This window comes from Elgaria multicarinata, chromosome 23 (genome assembly GCF_023053635.1).
Source record: "Elgaria multicarinata webbii isolate HBS135686 ecotype San Diego chromosome 23, rElgMul1.1.pri, whole genome shotgun sequence".
In the NCBI taxonomy this organism is placed as follows: Eukaryota; Metazoa; Chordata; class Lepidosauria; order Squamata; family Anguidae; genus Elgaria; species Elgaria multicarinata.
Genome location: NC_086193.1, coordinates 13,696,283 through 13,713,045, shown reverse-complemented (window position 1 = coordinate 13,713,045; position 16,763 = coordinate 13,696,283). Strand labels below are relative to the sequence as shown.

General features: G+C 65.0%; 2 protein-coding genes across 7 annotated transcripts in view; both read right to left on the bottom strand.

The window, feature by feature from the left end:
- Positions 1 to 12,271, bottom strand: part of AP1M1 (adaptor related protein complex 1 subunit mu 1) — a 70,539-nt gene extending 58,268 nt beyond the window's left edge. Inside the window, exon 1 of the mRNA XM_063147395.1 lies at positions 12,268 to 12,271. The gene's annotated coding sequence lies outside the window, so the exon portion shown is untranslated. The remainder of the gene's footprint in view (positions 1 to 12,267) is intronic.
- EPS15L1 (epidermal growth factor receptor pathway substrate 15 like 1) overlaps positions 311 to 16,763 on the bottom strand; it is a 28,313-nt gene continuing 11,860 nt past the window's right edge. For 3 of the 6 annotated variants that reach the window (XM_063147388.1, XM_063147390.1, XM_063147389.1), the window contains 13 exons: positions 16,508 to 16,593; positions 15,729 to 15,801; positions 14,294 to 14,455; positions 13,669 to 13,866; positions 12,645 to 12,815; positions 11,736 to 11,847; positions 11,548 to 11,628; positions 11,056 to 11,192; positions 10,451 to 10,514; positions 10,019 to 10,107; positions 8,364 to 8,511; positions 3,486 to 3,691; positions 311 to 857 (listed from right to left, as the gene is read on the bottom strand). In XM_063147388.1, coding sequence (XP_063003458.1) covers positions 711 to 857; positions 3,486 to 3,691; positions 8,364 to 8,511; positions 10,019 to 10,107; positions 10,451 to 10,514; positions 11,056 to 11,192; positions 11,548 to 11,628; positions 11,736 to 11,847; positions 12,645 to 12,815; positions 13,669 to 13,866; positions 14,294 to 14,455; positions 15,729 to 15,801; positions 16,508 to 16,593 — 1,674 coding nt within the window. In that variant the 3' untranslated portion in view covers positions 311 to 710. Of the gene's footprint in view, positions 858 to 3,485; positions 3,692 to 8,363; positions 8,512 to 10,018; positions 10,108 to 10,450; positions 10,515 to 11,055; positions 11,193 to 11,547; positions 11,629 to 11,735; positions 11,848 to 12,644; positions 12,816 to 13,668; positions 13,867 to 14,293; positions 14,456 to 15,728; positions 15,802 to 16,507; positions 16,594 to 16,763 lie in introns of those variants that run through there. The other 3 variants (XM_063147391.1, XM_063147392.1, XM_063147393.1) reach the window with 3 other exon arrangements.

Sequence of the window (16,763 nt, the reverse complement as noted above, 5' to 3'; positions counted from 1 at the left end):
CATCCACGAGGACAAAGGCTTCCGCAGGGTGGGCCCTGGGCTCTCACAAGCCCTTTCCTCCCTGAGAGGCTAGCTTTCTAGGTGCAGGGCGGGTTTGGAACCGCAGAACGTCCCGTCATCCGAGCCTCCAACCTCCGGCCCGAAGGGAGACCCAGGCCTCCAGGGCCTCAAAGTCCGGGAGGGGCGGTGGTGGCGGGGAGTTCCTTAAGCTAAACCAAAAAGGTGCAGGAAAGAGATCCTGCTGAGCTGCAGGTTTCAGACGGACCCGCAGGCCCAACGGGGAGCGTCAAAAAGAGACTTCACTACAGAATGAAAGCAAAGCGATCACTTTATGGACGTCGCGCGACTTTCTCCGGGCCGGGAGGGAGTCCCGGCGGCAGCTCCGTTTAGGCTACAGTTCTTGGCAGAGAAGGGGCACGGGGAGCCGGGCGGCGGGGGGAGATGGCGCTGGGCCGCCCCTCCACTGCCCCCGTGGCAGGGCACGCCGGCCGCGGGGCCCTCGCTTCCGCCAGCCCAGGAAGTCCGCCTGGCAAGGTGCTTTGAGCACAGGTGGCGGAGGGCCCCCCCCCCAGCGGCTCTGGTTCCTCGCCGGCCGCCTGGCCGGCCCCGTCAGGCGGGACGACTTACTTGAGCGGCACAGACGGAGAAAGGGCGCCGTCCCCCCCGACAGGCCCCGGGCTTCAGCTGCGCAGGGCGGGCCGCCCGGGCTTCTAGGATGCCGGCATGTGGGCCTTGCTGAGGGCGATGGCCAGCTCCAGGTCTTCCTGCTCCTGTCTGCGTAGGCGGGCCAGCCGCTCCTGCTCGGCTCTGGTGCTCTCCCGCTTTGCCCAGGCCAGCTGCTGCTCCTCATTCCCAAGCTGAAAGGCAACACAACGCAGACGCGGTTAAGGGGCCCCTGCGGTGGGCGCCAGGGGCAGGTTCCCCCCACCCCCGGAGCACCTGAAGGCCAAGGGCCGGCCAGGCGAGGGGCGAGAGCAGAGGTGCCCGCGGGGGGGGGGGCTGCACCGCGCTCTGCCTCCTCCTCCGCCCTCCCCTATTCCGGGCAGAGGCCTGGCCTGTCCTCCTGGCGCTGCTCTTCACGCGTCTGGCCGCAGACCTCGTCTCTACGGCGACCGAGGAAGGGGCACGGTTCAACCCCCGCCAGCGGCAGCGTCTCCGGGCCGGGCTGGAAAAAGCCCGGGGAGACGCTGGTGCCGGCGAGCGCCGAGACGAGGAGGCCAGGTGGAGCAAGCGGGGGGGGGGGGGGAATCGCGGCCTTACAGAACTGGCAGAGGAGGGAGAGAGCGGCTGGCACCAAAGCCGGGAAGCGCCCACGCTGTCAGCGATGGGAGAAGGGAGAGCCCGGATCGGGGCTGCTCCCATTCCACCCAACGGAGGGAGGAGGGATCCGCGGAGGCCTTCGACCAAAGGCGACCGGGGAAATTTGCTGCCTGCATCAAAGCAACGAGCAGAGGCCCCCTCCCTGTGGAGACGAGGGAAAGGGGGGGCTCGGGGGGAGGGAGGGAGGGAGGGAGGGGGCACACTGGCACCGCACCCCTTCCTCCGCACAAGCCGCGCCATCCAACGGCGGAACCCTCCCTCCCTCCCTCCCTCGTGGAGAAGACGCAGCCTCAGAAGCAAAATGCACGCAAAAGGAGCAGCACGCCACGGACACACACGCACCCACCGATTCTAAAGCCCAGACGGCCCAACCAGGCGCAGCTAGAAGCCTGCCTGCCTGCCCTGCCTCCCCCGCCCCCACCGTGGCCCAGGAAGGCAAGAGGCAGGAGGTGCCTTCAAAAAGTAAAATAACACCGAGGCAGGCTTTCCTGTTTATCAGCCGCTTCTGCCTCGCCGGCGCTCAGATGCAAACGCTGCGACTGCCAAGCGGGCGGCGGAGTCCTCCCGGCGCTCGGCGGGGGCTCGGACGCTCCCCGCAAAGCACTGCCGACTGAGGGGGTCTCCGAGGGCTCAGCCCAGGGCAGAGGGGCCCGGTGCCCAAAGCACCCCCGGGTGGGCCGGCCGGCCGGCCGCCTCGCCCACCCGCAGGTCCTGCCGCCCCCGGTCCTGGTCCTGCCTCCGCTTCCGGCTGACCTCCCACGGAAAGCCCCCTGCAAGCACAGCCGGCCGCGCACCTTCTCAGCCCCCGCGGGTCTCTTCCCAGATGCTTGCGAAGGCCTGGGCGCTGCCGACGGATCCCGCAGCCGGCCCCCGCGCGCTCCCACCTCTCTCCCACTCTCTCGGCGAAAGGGCTCCAGAGGCCCCGGCTCCCTCTTTGCCCGGATGCGTCCTCGCATTGGTCCCTGCGCTCTGCCCGGCCTCTCTCTGGTCCGGAGACAGAGGGCCGAGGTCAATTGGCTGACCGTACGATCGCCCGTCTTCCGCCTCCAAAACAGCTCGTGCTGCGACCCAGCCGCTTTCAACCCCCGGCGCTGGGTTCCCCATCTTCAAACGCAACCTTTTACGTTCTCCCCCATTAACACCCCCCCACACCCACCCCGTCTGTGTCTATCCGTCCCAGCTGCCCTACTAACCCCTTCCGAAGCCTCCGCAATCCCTCACGGCCTTTTGCCGTCTGTCACGTCTGAACTCCATAATCTATACGTTTAATGCAGCAGTTTTGAAAAAAACGAAGTCCGGGTGGGGGTGTTTGTGTCCCTCCCTGCAGAATGACCGGCCCCCCACCCCACCCCACCCCAGAACCAGAAAGTGTTTGCAATGCAAGGAGGTTCTTCGATAGGTAGAGAGCTAAAAATAAATCAAAGCAACAGCAGCACTTTCTGGACCCCGACAATGTTTCTGGGAGGGGGCTCAAGCTGTGCCCCCCCCCCAGGGCCCCCGATGGCACAAGCGGAGCAGGCCTGGAGAGGGAGGCAGGCAGGGTCTCCGCTAGAAGAAGAATACAAGCAAGCCAACAGACCTCGCTGACACAAGAACGTCAGAAGAGCCCTGAGGCTGGGTCAGGCCAAGGGTCCCATTTAGCCCAGTGCTCTGTTCACACAGCGACCGACCAGCCGTCGGCCAGGGATGGACAAGCAGGACATCTGTCAGGGATGCTTGAGGGTGGATTCCTGCCTTGAGCAGGGGGGGTGGACTCGACGGCCTTGTAGGCCCCTTCCAACTCTGCGATTCTAGGATTCTATGAATGCAACTGCACCCTCCCACCCATGTTCCCCAGCAACTGGTGCACACAGGCCTGCTGCCTCGGATACTGGAGGGAGCACACAACCATCAAGTTCTAACATGGAACGCAGAGCTCTGTTTATTGATAACTAAGGGACCGGAGAGATACAGACGTATTAATACAGAACCACTACAATGGGGGATGGAGAGTGTGTGGGGGGGGGACAGACAGCACGAGGAACTACGAGACAAAAGCTGTGGGAGGAGGAGGAGGAGGAGGAGGAGGAGGAGGAGGAGGAGAAGCGCAGGTGGAGCAGAAATGGCCCCGCAGGGGCCCGGAGGGAGGGAGGGAGGGTGTCAGAGAGAAGGAACTTTTAACTTACAGAGCCGACGTTGGCCAAGCCCAAGGAAGAGTCTTTAGGAGGTTTACTTGAAGAGGGAGGAGCAAACAGGTCTCTTCCGCTAAATAGGTCCCCAAACCCCCTTTTACTCTGAAAGGGGTCACTGCAGTCAGCCCCAAACGGCTGAAACGGGTCGGGGGGCTTGGCAAAATCAGAAGACCCCGCCTGGCTTACGGGAGGACTTTTACCTGGAGAAGGTTGAAAGAGAGAGAAAGAGAGGTGGGGGGATGTGCGGGGGGGGGGGGGAGAGAAACAAAAGGAAGAAAAGGGAGGTTACTTACCATGGGTTTGGCGTGGGGACCCCTTAGCCCTCCCCCCACCGCGGAAAGTGAAATGTCCCCCCCACTTGGGCCTGGCGCCTAACTTAGGTCTCCCCCCCGCCACACCTTGGCGCTGCCCAACGAAAGGAGGAGGAAGAGGAGGAGGAGGAGGAGGAGGAGGAGGAGGGAGAAGCCAGCTTTGCAGGTGCTCCGTTTGCCCCAGCGGGATGCAACCCCCCCAAAATAAACCCCCCCAAGCCACCCCACTAAGAGCCCCCGCTTCAACACAAAGGGCAACGAGGGAAAAGCTCAACGCCAAAAGGGGCCCCTTCCTGCCGCTCGGCTTTTTCCTTCGCTGGGACAACCTGCACAAGGAAAACGCACGTGCGCAGAATCGAGGGTAAAAGGAGAAGGAGGAGGAGGAGGAGGAGGAGGAGGAGGAGGGCAAGGAAGAGGCGGGTGGGAGGGACCCCGGAGCCGGCCATGGGGGGGGGGGGCACTTTCAGAGCACTGGTGTTCGGTGGCTCACTAGGAGGTTTGAGGGAAACGGGTTCCTCTCTCTGCTCGTAGCCGCCTCTCTCTCTTCCCCCTGCATCAGCCCCGAAAGCAAAACAGGCCCTCACTGAAAAACCACAAGCGTTTCAGCAGTTGCCCGAGTGGCGAACCTAAACCACACCGAAGGCAAAACCTTTCTGCAAAACAGAGATGCACAACACGGCTGGTATCACAGCCCCGGTGCTCCGGCAGCTCCCCCACCCCCCATCTCGCTGCAGGGCTGGCAGGGCGGGGGCCGAGGGGTGCACGGGCCGGCTCCCCGGGCATCACCTGCAGGGCCCCGGGCGGCTCCCTGCACAGAGATCCCAGCCGCCCCGCCTGCCTTCGCCACTCCTGTAAAGCTGCCTCCGGCTGAGCTGGGCTGCCACTGTGTTCCCGTCCCCCCGAGCACGGCTGCTGCAGCCGGATCACAAAGCGGCCCTTCGCCAGCCTCCAGATCGCCTCCGCCCCTCCATCCACACTCCACCGCTCCTCTGGGCCAGAGACACACCTGGCCCCAGCCCGACCAACCGGTCCCCTCCCAGAACCCAGGTCGATGGAGTCGCCCCGGGGGCCGGTAAGGCAGCGGCCTTCTGAATGCTGTTCAGCACAAGCGATGAAGCCCGGCGAAGGGAAACCCAGCCTGGCGGGAGGCCCTCCGCAAAAGGGGCTTTTCTCGGAAGAGCTGTCCAGGGAAATACAAACCCGGCCCATGCATCCCCTAGCCTCAAGTGGGGCAGCCCTCATTCTGTGGCTGCATGCGGGGGCCGGGACCCAAATCGGGGGCGCCTGACCCCAGGGAACGTCTGAAGAGCTGCAAAGAGGCCGTCGGGAGGGAACTTACCAGGGCCTCTGCCTCAGGCACGGGCCGAGGCTCAGCCCCCCTCCCCTGCCAGGACCCCACTCCCACCGCCCCTTCTTCAAAACAAATTGCCCACCGCCAGAGCTAAAGGCAGCCGCGTGCCTCCAGCAGGCCCCCTGCCCAGAAGCTGGCCTCAGGCTGCCCAAACACAGCTCAGCCCCAGTGCATTGTGGGCCTCTTGCCTCGTCACGGAATGCCTTCAGATTTCAGCCCCTGAGAACAAGTCTCCCGTGGCGTGAGAACGGAGACCAGGCCTCGAATTAGCAGCAGAGGCGTTAACCACCGAGACAAGATGCCAGCTTGCAAAGGCGGCTTCTTCTCAGCAAAGCAAGAGCCCCAGAGGTCGGAACAGGCACGAGGAGGCAGCAGCACCCCTCTCCGGGTTCGGAAGCCTCCATCCGACCACTCTGGAAGCCTGGGGGGGGGAGGGGGGGCTGGCGTGGGGCCTGACAGGCGCCCGGCAAGGATGCGCTAGGCCGTGCGGATCTGCAAGCCTGCAAAAACGGGGCCCTGCATTGGACCCAGGGGTGCCGCATCAGTTCAGGTCACAGGCAACAACGCGGCGTTTGAGCGTAACACGGGGATCAGCAAAGGCTTGAGCCGCTTCTTGCCCCGGGAGGATTCCCTGTGACTGCCCTCCCCTGCCCTTCCGGTTCTGGAGGAAGAAGGAGCGAGCCCCTCCAGGCACCCGGAGACGGCAAAGCTGCCTCTCCTTCCTCTTCTCTGCTGCGGGTGCCAACAGCCGTCCCTCCCGGCCCCCTCGCCGCCAGCCGGATACGCTCCACGTTGCCGAAGGCCCTCCTGAGATGTGGCGCCTGGAACGGGATACAGGACTCCAAAAACGCAGGGCAGGGCGGCCTCCGTGGGCTCCAGCCGGCTGGTGGCCCATCCAAACCCCAGGAGGGTGCGCCAGCTGCGTTCCGACCACTCAAAGGCCCCGCGTGGCCCCAACAGGCCTCGTTCAGAGAGAAACACGGCGCGAAGCCGGCCTTTCCATTAGGAATGCCCTAAAGGAGAAATTCTCCATGGCTCTCAAAAGCAGGGCAGTGGGCGCGTGGACCGATCCGTCAGTTCAAAGCCTCCAGTCCGCCGGGCTGGAAGATTGTCTCCTCTCAGGCCAGGGCAAGGGTGGGGGGCGCTCCCTGCTTTGCCAGGAAAGGCTCTCTGCTTGCCCCACCACCGTGGGATGCTGGGGGGGGGGGGGCTGGCAGCCTTCCCGAGCGTCTCTCTTGGGCCTCCCGCAGGAGCTGCCTCCGTGCTGGGAAGTCCCCCTTCCTCACAACGCGCGAGGACGGAAGAAGAGCCACGCCGGATCAGGCCAGGGGCCCCTCTGGCCCGGCATGCTGCTCAAAGAGGGTTGCCCCAAGGAGCACAACAGCCCCCACCCCCCGTTGCCCAGGGACTGGCAGACACCTGCAGACTGCCTCTGTGACTGGAGGGAGCACAGAGCCATCAGGGCTAGTAGCCACCGATAGCCGCCGCCTCCTCCTCCTCCTCCTGGAATTGATCCAACCCCCTTTGAAAGCTATCCCAATGGGTGGCCATGCCGACGTCTTGTGGCAGCCCATTCCATAGTCGAACTCCGCGCTGTACGAAGCAGCCCTTCTTTTGATCTGTCCTGAATATCTAGCGTTCGCTTTCACGGGTGCTGATACGAATAAGGGGCTCAAGTGACAGGAAGCCGGATTCCGGCTGGACATCAGAGCGGCACGACAGTGGAACCCATGACCTAGGGAGGTGGTGGGCTCTCCCAGGCTAGAGGCCTTCAGGAGGCAGCTGGACAACCCTCTGCCAGGGATGCTTTGAGGTGGCTTCCTGCATGGAGCAGGGGGTTGGACTGGATGGCCTTAGAGGCCCCTTCCAACTCTGCTATTCTATGCCAGGAGAGGGAGAAAAACGCTTCCCTGTCCACATTCTCCACCCCAGGCATCCCTTCGTCCCCCTCTTTTCGTGTCTCCCCTGACTCCCCCCCCCTCCCGCTAAACGGTCCCAGGCGTCGGGGAGCAGCTCGGGCCCCTGGACCATTTGGGCTGCCCGTTTCCCCGCTCAATGAGCCCAAGCAAGATGGGCACAGAAGAGTTTGCCAGGGGGCGACGCAGAAAAGGGACCTGCAAGGGGGAGGGGTGCTGCAGCCCGGGCTGCTCCTGGCCCGGACAGGCCCCCGTGGCGAATGTGCCCACAGTGCCGGGAGGCCCCCCCCCGGCCTGGCGAGCGGCCCAGGCTCTGCACCCCCCCCCACCGATATTGCCGGCGAGTTGCACTGCGCAGACCGCGCTGCGAAGAGGAAGTGGTTCTGGGTGGGGCGCTGCAGCTGTCCCACGATCGATGGGAGCACTGAAGTGACTCGCAATCACTGACGCCCACACGCGGGCTTCCGGTACTCGGAAGAGAAAATCTGTTTCTCTCTTTTGATGCTCAACAACTTTTACCTAGAAGCTCGTTGGTGGTGAGAAGCACCCAGATCCCTTATCAGCAAGGAGGGCAAAGAAAAACAAGAAAAGGAAAGAGAGAGGCAAACCCTAACCATCCCTTTGAACTTCCACGGGAGCCCCTCCGAGCGGACCGGCCGGGGCCTCAGCGGGAAGGGGGCGGCCCCAAAAGCCCCCCTCCCGCAACTCAGAACGCCACAGAGCCAAGGCGGGAGGAGGGCCGAGGGAAAGGCCCCTGGTCTGGCGGGGGGCTGCTGAGCACACGCCACGCTGCCAACCGCCGGCCACCGCCGGCCGCCCATGTGTCTGGAGGGGGAGGGGGGGCCGCACTGCCACCGCTGCGCTCCAAGCAGGATCGCAACGGACCGAAAGGCAACCCACTTCTGGACGCTCTTTTCCAGTCTGCGGGCTGGGAGGGAAACCCCTCGGCAAGTGCAAACGTTCAGGAAGTCCTGGGGTGGGGTGGAGGATGGGGAGACGGTGCCAAGCTTTCTTTTTAGGGACCAGATCCCCCTGCTCTCGTGCGCCCACCCACACACACACACACACACACAGGGAGAGCGCAAGCGTGGCCAAGCACTGCAGCCGTTCCAGTCCAAAGCAGAAGAGAGACAGAGAGAGAGACGGAGAGACAGAAGCGCTGGGCGTCTTTGCTCCCATTCAACGGCTCTTGGGGAACCCCGACCTGGGGGGAGCGAGCGCCAGCCCAGCCCCAGTGCGGCCCCTGCCCTTCCCTGCCCCTGGGTCCCAAGGACAGAAGAAGAGGAGGACTCACCAGCGGAAGGCTTGGGCCGCGGAGGCACGCCTCGCTTCGGCGGGAGGGCCGGAGTGCCTGCTTTGCTCTTAAAAGGGTCCTCTGGGAAACCAGCCCCTCCAAAGGAGGAGGAGGAGGAGGAGGAGGAGAACGGGTCCGAAACTGGAGGCTGCGTGGCGAAGGCGGGCAAAGAGAGAGAGAGAGAGAGAGAGAGAGGAGGCGGCAGTCAGCGCTGCAGGCGGACAGAGAGCTGGGGGGGGGGGGGAAAGGGTCTGCAAGCGCCGTGCCCCGGGGCCACGCTGCCACCTGAGCCCCGCCAGCCCCGCCCCGAGTGCTAGGCCCCAGCCCACGCTGGGTCACAAACACCGTCCAGGGCAAGGAGGACAACTGAGCGAGCGCGGGCGGGCGAAGCGCTGATCCTCAGCCCCAGCAGCTGCAAGCAGCAGGAAAGAACAGCGAGCCAGGGGGAGACACACATGCCGGAGCAGGACCGCCAGACCCGTCGCCTCTGGACGCAGCAGGGATGGGCTGGGGCAGGGCGGGAAGGACGCTCGGGAGGGTTTCGGGGCGCCCGGGCCCCGTCCAGTATCCGGCCCCGTCGTGCACGAAGGGACGCAGGAGGCTGGGTGGGGGAGGGGCCCCCTCGGCCGCACGAGCCCCCCCTGCTCCCCGGAGGAGCGTGAGTAAAGAAAGGCGGCGTGTCAGGGTCTGCAAGCGGGCCTGGTGTCTCAGGGTTGTTCGTGGGGCAGGGGGTGCAGCAAGCGAGCAAACACAGACACACCCCGCCTCAGAGAGGGAGACGCTGCCGCCCTCCGGGCTCCCCAGAGGCTCCTGGCCGGGAGGTGGGGGGAGACGTCCCGCCTGGGGGGCTGAGCCCACTTCAGGGCTCCGCTCCCTCCGCCCAAACTGCAAGGAGCTGCAAGGACACCCCAGGGGCAGAAAGGCGCCCGGCCGTCCCGCTGCTCAGGCTGCACTCTGGCGAGGGCTGTGGACTGGGGACGGGAGAATCCCAGCTCACCACCTGCCCCCTGGTGGTGGAAGACCATGGCGGCTCCCCCTGCTGGCCATCGGTCAGGGCGGAGGAGGGCTGCAGCCGGTTCCAGACCAGAGGACACGGAAGGACGGGGTGAGGGTGACAGGAGGGCAGATTTCAGAGGCGCCTCCGGGGGGGGGGGGGGGGAGAATCGCCTCAGGGCCAGCGCAGTCGTGGTGGGTGGGGACAGGGTGTGCTCTCCGTCCCTGGAGGTATTCCAGCAGTCACGTCGTCAGGGATGCTTCGAATGGGATCCCTGCACTGAGCTGGGGGGGGAGGGAGGGAGGGAGGGGGGTCACGAGCCCCTTCCCGCGCTAGGACCCCGGCTACCCACCACAGCCTTGCGAGGAGCGAGGCTGAGCCGAGGGAGAGGTGAGGAGAGCGGCCGCTGGCGCAACGCCACGCCGCACGGGGTGCGGAGAAGCAGGGATCCGTTTGCCCCCGGCGCAAAGGAGCAGTGGGGGGCCGGACTACGAGGAACTCGCGCCCTCTCCCGCCAGCCCTCCGCTGAACGGGGGCTTGAAGCAAAGGCAGGCCTGGTCTCCTTCAAGCGCCTGCCTGTTGAGCACTGAGCGAGGAAGGAGCGTCTCCCAGGGTGGGCTGGGGGAGACACGGACAGGCGAGGGGACGGGACGGGGCGCACCTTTGACATCCGGCTGAAGTCTGCAAATCCTTCGCTGCTGCAGCTACTGAAGGCGCTGCTGCCAAAGGCGTCGAACGTCCCAAAAGGATCTGAAATCAAGGGGGGGGGGAGAGAGAGAGAGAAAGAGAGAGAGCGCTCACTCCCAGGTGGCTGCTCAGAGGGAGCACGGCTCGGGGTGTGGGGGACGTCCCGGCTGGCTTGTCCCGGGATGCTTCAGCCAAGCAAGGGCCCCTTGCCATGCTAAGTGAGCGCAGCACCAGCGCCCCCCACCCCTGCTAGCACCTATAAGCCTCTCCCCCCCACGCCTCTGGGCACAGAATCAGAAGCACCCCGGAGACTTCTCAAGGCAGGGCGGGCAAGGGAGGTGCACGGGGTGGGGTGGGGTGGGGTGGGGGCAAGGGAGAGGGCTGCCCAGGCAGCCGCTGCTCTTACCTGGCCCTTTGGAAGCAGGGACACTCAACGACAGGAACGGATCGCTGGGCTCAAAGGCATTCGGCTAGAACGCAAGAACAGGAGCGCACGGTCACGGGGGGTCACGGGGGCCCACGCGTGGCCGGCCTCCTTGGAGACACGGACAGGCGAGTCTCCAAGGAGTCTCCAAGGCTCTGGCCACTGCTGGACGCGCACAGGCGCCCCCCCACCCCCGGGGAGTCTCCGGCTCCTTTGCGAGCCTCCCTAGAGGTGTCCTTTTCTCTCGCCTGCCGGGGCTGTAAACAAACGCCTCATCTCCAGTCAGCCAGCCTGTCTGGAAACTAGAGTCCGTTGAAAAGGCAGCCAGAGAGGGGCCGCGGGGAAGACGTCTCGGGCATCCAAGGGCCGCCCCCTTCTCCCCCATGAAGCCGCTCCGGTATCAGGGGCTCCCTCATAGGCCCCGGGGGCCAGCCTCTTCCGCCAGGACGCTCCTGCCACGCCCAGGGAGGCCGGACCAGGCCTCTCGACCGCCACGAGCCCTCAGAGCCGCGTGGGTGGGTCGCTCAGTCTCCGGCTGCTCCGGCAGCGGCAAATGCGCAGACGCAGGAGAACCCACACGCCCGCACCTTGGAGGGCAGCGGAGGGTTCTGCGAGAACGGGTCCGACGTGAACGGGTCGCTTCTCTCAGCCTTCTTGAAGAAATCCTCGGGCGCAGGAGGCCGGAACGGGTCGCTCTCTTTGAACGGGTCAGCTCCAAAGGGGTCTGGCAGGACAGAGTTCAAAGTGGGAGCGGGGGAGGATCAACGGCGCGGCGGGCAGCAGGAGGGAGATGCCCGACTGGCAGCCGGCCGGGACCCCGGCCACCCTCGCGCAGGCCCGGTGCCATCCGGCCAGGGCAGCGTTTCCAGTTGGGCCTTCACGGCTGTCGCTACGAACACGGCGCCTCCGTGTCCGTATCGCTTGGCGCTGGTTTCACTCCTCGCACACGGATCGGGCCCTGCGCTCACCCGTCTCCTCGCACCCCCTCTCCAGGGACAGAGGCGCTGGCCTTTAAGCAAGCAAACCCAAGGAAGCCCACGGCCACAAAGGAAGCGCCGGGGTGGGGGTGGGGGTCTCACCTGTGGCAGCGGCAGTGGCGGCGGCAGCGGCGGCTACGGCCGAGGGCTGCTCAGCAAAGGGGTCGTTCAGAAACGGGTCGCCTGGGAGAAGAAGGGAGGGAGGGAGGTGGGGGGGCGAGTCGATGGGCCGTGCCCAGCCGGCGCCCCGAGACGGGCCAGGAGGCTCCCCCCCCCCTGCTGCCACTCACTGCCTTTGAAGGGGTCCGCCCCTCGGAAGGGGTCCTCCGCCTGGAAGGGGTCCACAGGCAGCTCCTGGGCGCTGGTGCTGAACAGCAGGGCTCTGCTCTTGAAGGGGTCATCCTGGGGCCCAGGTGGAAACAGCTGGATTAAGCCCTTGCGCACGGGCCAGGATCCCCCCACCCCGCTAGGCCCCTGGCTCAGCCATCCCCCCCCATCATGGTCGAGCCCTTCTCCAGGGGGCCAATTCGGGCTCCGGCAAATCTTTGCGGGCTCAAATTCAGCTGCCAGGCGCAACACCGGATGGGTCTCCCCGTCAGCAGCCCCGGGAGCTCTGGGGCACCACCCCAAAGTCGTCCCCCCCCCCACGGTCCTGCCAGTGACGTCCTCCACCAGCAGCCCATCGCAACCCGCCCCGCCTTTGGAGTGGAGCCCCAGGGCCAGGGGGGGGTCCTCCTCTGCGGCGGAGAAGAACCTGCAGGAACCCCCTCGCCCGGCCCCCTTCGCCACGCCTGGTGGGCTTTTGAGCGCCGCCCCCCCCCCCTCCTCGGCCGCATCTGCGTCCCCCAGCGCCTGGGTCTTATCGGGCTCTTTGGCTTCTTGTCTGGGTTTTGTTCTGTTTCCTGCCCAATAATCCCTCTTTGAAATATTGCTGCTTGTTTGTGCCTTTGGGGCCCAACATCATTTACTGGCACAAACCTCTTTGACCCCCCGACAGGCGCTTCCCAAACGAAGCAGGGCAAGAGGGGGCCTTTGAAGGGGCTGTGCGACTCGGCCCCCGGCCCAAAGACGCCGCGGCGGCCACCGCTTAGGGTGAGGATCAAACAGGGCGGGGGGCGGGGGCAGGGGGATCCCTTCTCTCTCTCTCCTCTTCCTGGCCCCCCACCCACCCCTCCCCGTGCCCCCTTTGCCCTCCTCACCAAGGCCCCGAAGCCCCCCGCCCGGTCCTTCTGGGAGCTCCCCTCGTTCAGGTCGGCCAGGTTGGTCATGCTGCCGCCCTGCACGCCCCCGTTCAAGGCTTCGTTGAACTGTTCGATGCTCCGGCTGGCGTCCTGGTGGCTCTCCTGCAGCCGCGAGAGCTTGCTCCTCGCCTGTGCCGGAAGGAAAGGCAGGCCTCTCATTCCCACACCGCCCCCGAGAGCCCAGGCACACACCCACACCCAGCCCGGACGGACGGCGGGATCTTCCTGGCCCTCCCAAAAGCCCCGGGGGCAGGCACCTCCCATGTGCCAAAAAAAGTCACCCAGGCGGTGTACGGCAATGTCACACAAAAAACAGGACAGCGCAAATGGCGAAACGTTAACAGCGCGTCATCTCGGAGGATAAATTAAACAGCCGCGCCCGTCCCGCCCTTCCCTAGACGCCCAGAGGTGGCAGCCAGTCGCAGTTCTTGAGGGAGCGCACCACGGCCCGGGAGCCACACAGGAATCATAGAATCATAGAATCACAGAATAGCGCAGTTGGAAGGGGCCTACAAGGCCCTCAAGTCCAACCCCCTGCTCAGCGCAGGAATCCCCCCTAAAGCATCCCTGACAGAGGGTTGTCCAGCTGCCTCTTGAAGGCCTCTAGCGTGGGAGAGCCCACCACCTCCCTCGGTCACGGGTTCCACTGTCGTCCTGCTCTGACGGTCAGGAGGAAGGCCCTGCCACGCGAGCTCAAGGGCAGGACTCCGCAGGCCAACGGGGCCCTCAAAGAGACTCTCTTCAGCAGGCCTTTTGCGCCCCCAAGGGTGAAAGCAAGCGGCAACCAGCACAGCTCTTTCAGGGCAGGCTGATGGGGCCCTGAGAGCGTGCGCCCCGCTTGCCAGCCTTCACCACTCTGTGTGCTGAGGGAGGGAGTGGGGTGGGTGGGTGCTGGGCTCCCCCTCGAACTCTGACCCCAGGCACGGCGCTCACAAAAGAGAGGTTCCCATCGGAAGTTCCGTTCAGCAGCCTCCTGCTTTACCTGGTGGATTTCTTCCTGGGTGGATTTCAGAGACTTGATGATGGTCTCCAGCTGCACCTTGCCAGCCTGGATGCTCTGCTCCAGCTGGGACTCTTCCTGCTGCAGCCGGTTCAGGTCGGTCTTCGCCCGGCTGATGTCGTCTTCCTGGGATTTCAGGTCCGATTCCTGGGACTGAATCTGCATTTTTAACGACGAGATCTGAAACGAACATCCAACAGCATTTTGAATTCAGCACGTGGGGGGGAGGAAAGGAAAGGAATGAGGAAAGCAGAAGGGGGAGGCAGCTGCCTGCCGGTCCTTGCCTCCCCACACGGAATTTGGAGGCAGACTGCTTCAGGACAGGCTGGGGGCTGGCTGTAGCCCTCACAGCCGAGAGCCACTGGAGGATTCCTGCTCCGCGAAAGTCTCCCGCCCTTTGCGTAGCAGCGTCCGCACATCCTGAGGCTGTCAGTTCCGCAGGTTTTCTTCTACGGTTGGAAGGAGCCAGCTCCATCCTAGAGCAGCCTTCCTCATCCAGATGCGCTGGACTTCAACTGCCATGGGCCCCAGCCGGCCAGGCCGACAGCCAGGGCCCCCGGGCGGCCTAGTCCATGCATCGCCGCCATCCCCGCCCGCCCGCACTCACCACCTGGGCCTCCTCGTGGCACTTCTGCCGGACGTCGCTCAGCATGTCCTTCAGTTTGGACTTCTGCTGGTCCATCTCGTCGAGGCGGTCCTGAGCGCCCTGCTTCTGCGCCTCCAGCTCCTGCAAGCTGCTCGTCTCCCGGTCCAGGTCGTTCTGCAGCTCCTGGAAGTGGGAGGAGGCAAAAGCGGGGCTGGGCGGGAGTCGCGGGCGGGATCCGGCCGGCCAGCACGCTTCCCTGGTGCCCAGGGAGGGAGGGAGGCACGACTGCGCTGAAGACGGGGCTGCCCAGAGGCTCTTCCTGCAAGAACAGCTTGCCACAAACACCGTTCACACGTTCACACACACACTGGATCCGTCAGAAGCCCAGTACGCCGCCAGTCGAGGAGGGAACGCTGTGCCCAACCTCCCCGCTCCGCAGAGGGAATCACCCCACAGGCCCCGAAGTGCCTGGGGAGCAGGAGGCCAAAGACCCGAGGGCCTGCATCCAGGGGAGAGACTCGGGGCTCACGCCAGCCTCCTGCGACTACCTGCGTCCGGAAGGGCAAAACGCTCGCCACCACGGAGGCAGCGTGGTGCAGCGGTTAGAGCACTGGACTGGGGAAACCTGGGCTCTTCTAGTCCCCGCCACGTGAGCAGCTTTGGGCTCTTTGCAAGAGCAAAAAAGCGGAGTATGAATGTAATAATGAATACGATTTAAAAGCGGCCTCCCCTCAAAAAGGCAATTCAGGGGCAAACAGACAATGAGACACATTGGAAATGGCCCAAAGGAAGGGGTCAAGACTGAACCGGGGGCTGAGGGGGGGGTTGCCAAGAAGGCCCTGAAGTGCCTGAAGCTGGGGTGCCTATAGGAGGATGTCGTCTCAGCGGGGCAAGACCTTCACCGTACAAGGAACTGCCGGGACTGCAGAAGGGCGGTCCTTGCCGGGCTTTGCAGCTGGGGAGACAGGCGCTCCGAGCAGAGGCCCTCCGCCGAGCCTGAGCACAGTGGCTGGACTGTGTCCCCCAGCCGGGAGGGCCCCGAATCAGGTCCTGACGCCGGAGCCTTCTCGGAGGGGGACGATCCCAAGAAAGGGATCAACGGATCAATTGGAGGCGGCCTCCAAAGGGCAACCTTTCGACACAAGGGTGACTTGGGGCACGCCGTAGTCGGCAACACCGGGCTGGGCGGACCAAGGCGTGGGGGGGGAGCGGAGGAGGCGCAAAGGAACGTTCCCCCCTTCTCTCTCCTGCTCCGTTTTGAAGGGGACGAAGCCCAAGGGCGACAGAGAAGCCCCACTTCTTGCCGGAAGGCCGGGTCCGAGGCGGAACCTGGGCGGCTTCTCCTCTCTGGAGAGGGAAGTCACAGCCGTGGCCTTGGGACCCCAGAAAAGAGTGGGCTGCCTCCTCCTGCCCCCCAGGGCGGAGGACAAGATGAGAGACGCCCACGTGGCGTTACCTGCACCTCGTTGGTTTTCTGCCGGATGGCGATTTCCCGCTCTCTGACGTCTTGCTCTAGGGAATATTTCTCTCTGCAAGCAGAAGAAGAACGGTCATTCAGGGCAGGTGCTGCAGCTGAAAGGACGCCTTATCCGGCTCACTGGGCCGCAGCCGGCAACGTCGGAAGTTGTGCCAGGCGCCCTCCGTGGTAGCCGGGGTCGTCTTCGGGCTCCCGTCCTGGGGTGCTGTGACCAAGGAGGCCTACTGGCACCTGAACCGAACCCTGGTTTTCGGGAGCCAGGAAGGGCAGCCTCCACCCCGGAGACAGAGAAAGGCGAGAGCGGAGGGCTGGAACAGGGGCTGGCCAGGCATGAGCTCTGAGCGTGTGCCGCCTTGACAATCATTGGCTGTTGGGCCCTTGCCGGCCACTGCCAGGGAGAAAAACTGCACCTTCGATCAGGGCCGGGCCTTCCTAGGAGCGGAACATCCCTTTCTGTGAGAACCAGGCAAGGAGCTGCCTGCAGCCGGCCTCAGGGAAACCCATCGGCCTGTCAGGAGCACCCTGACAGGCGGCCCTCTTCGTGAGGAGGCGTAAGCGTCTTGGGGGACACCGAGGTCCGCAGAGGAAGACGCTGGCTTGCCAGGGCTCCTGTGAGGGGAAGCAATCCCTGGCCCTGCCGGCCGTTCGGCCAAGGGGCGTATTGCCTCTCCCGTTCTGCCAAAGCCTTGGCCCGTAACCCCACGGAAGGAGCCCGGGGGCAGCCCCCTCCCCCCTCCCGGGGGCCCGCGCTCCCTGACCTCTGCAGCTGAGCAATCTCCTGGCTGAGCTCGTCCAGCTCCTTCATGCCTGTGAACTCCCCGGATCCGACCGAACTCGAGCTGTCCTGTTGAGAAGCCAACACGCCCTGTTGAGGCACCCGGAGCCGCCCGCTTGCCAGGTGCCGTCCGGCGGCTGAGCCTGCCATCGGAATGGGGGGCTGGCGGCCCAGCCGTCCTCTGGGGCAGCACGATGGGGGAAATGCAGCCAGCCACCCGGGCTGCGCTTGCGAAACGT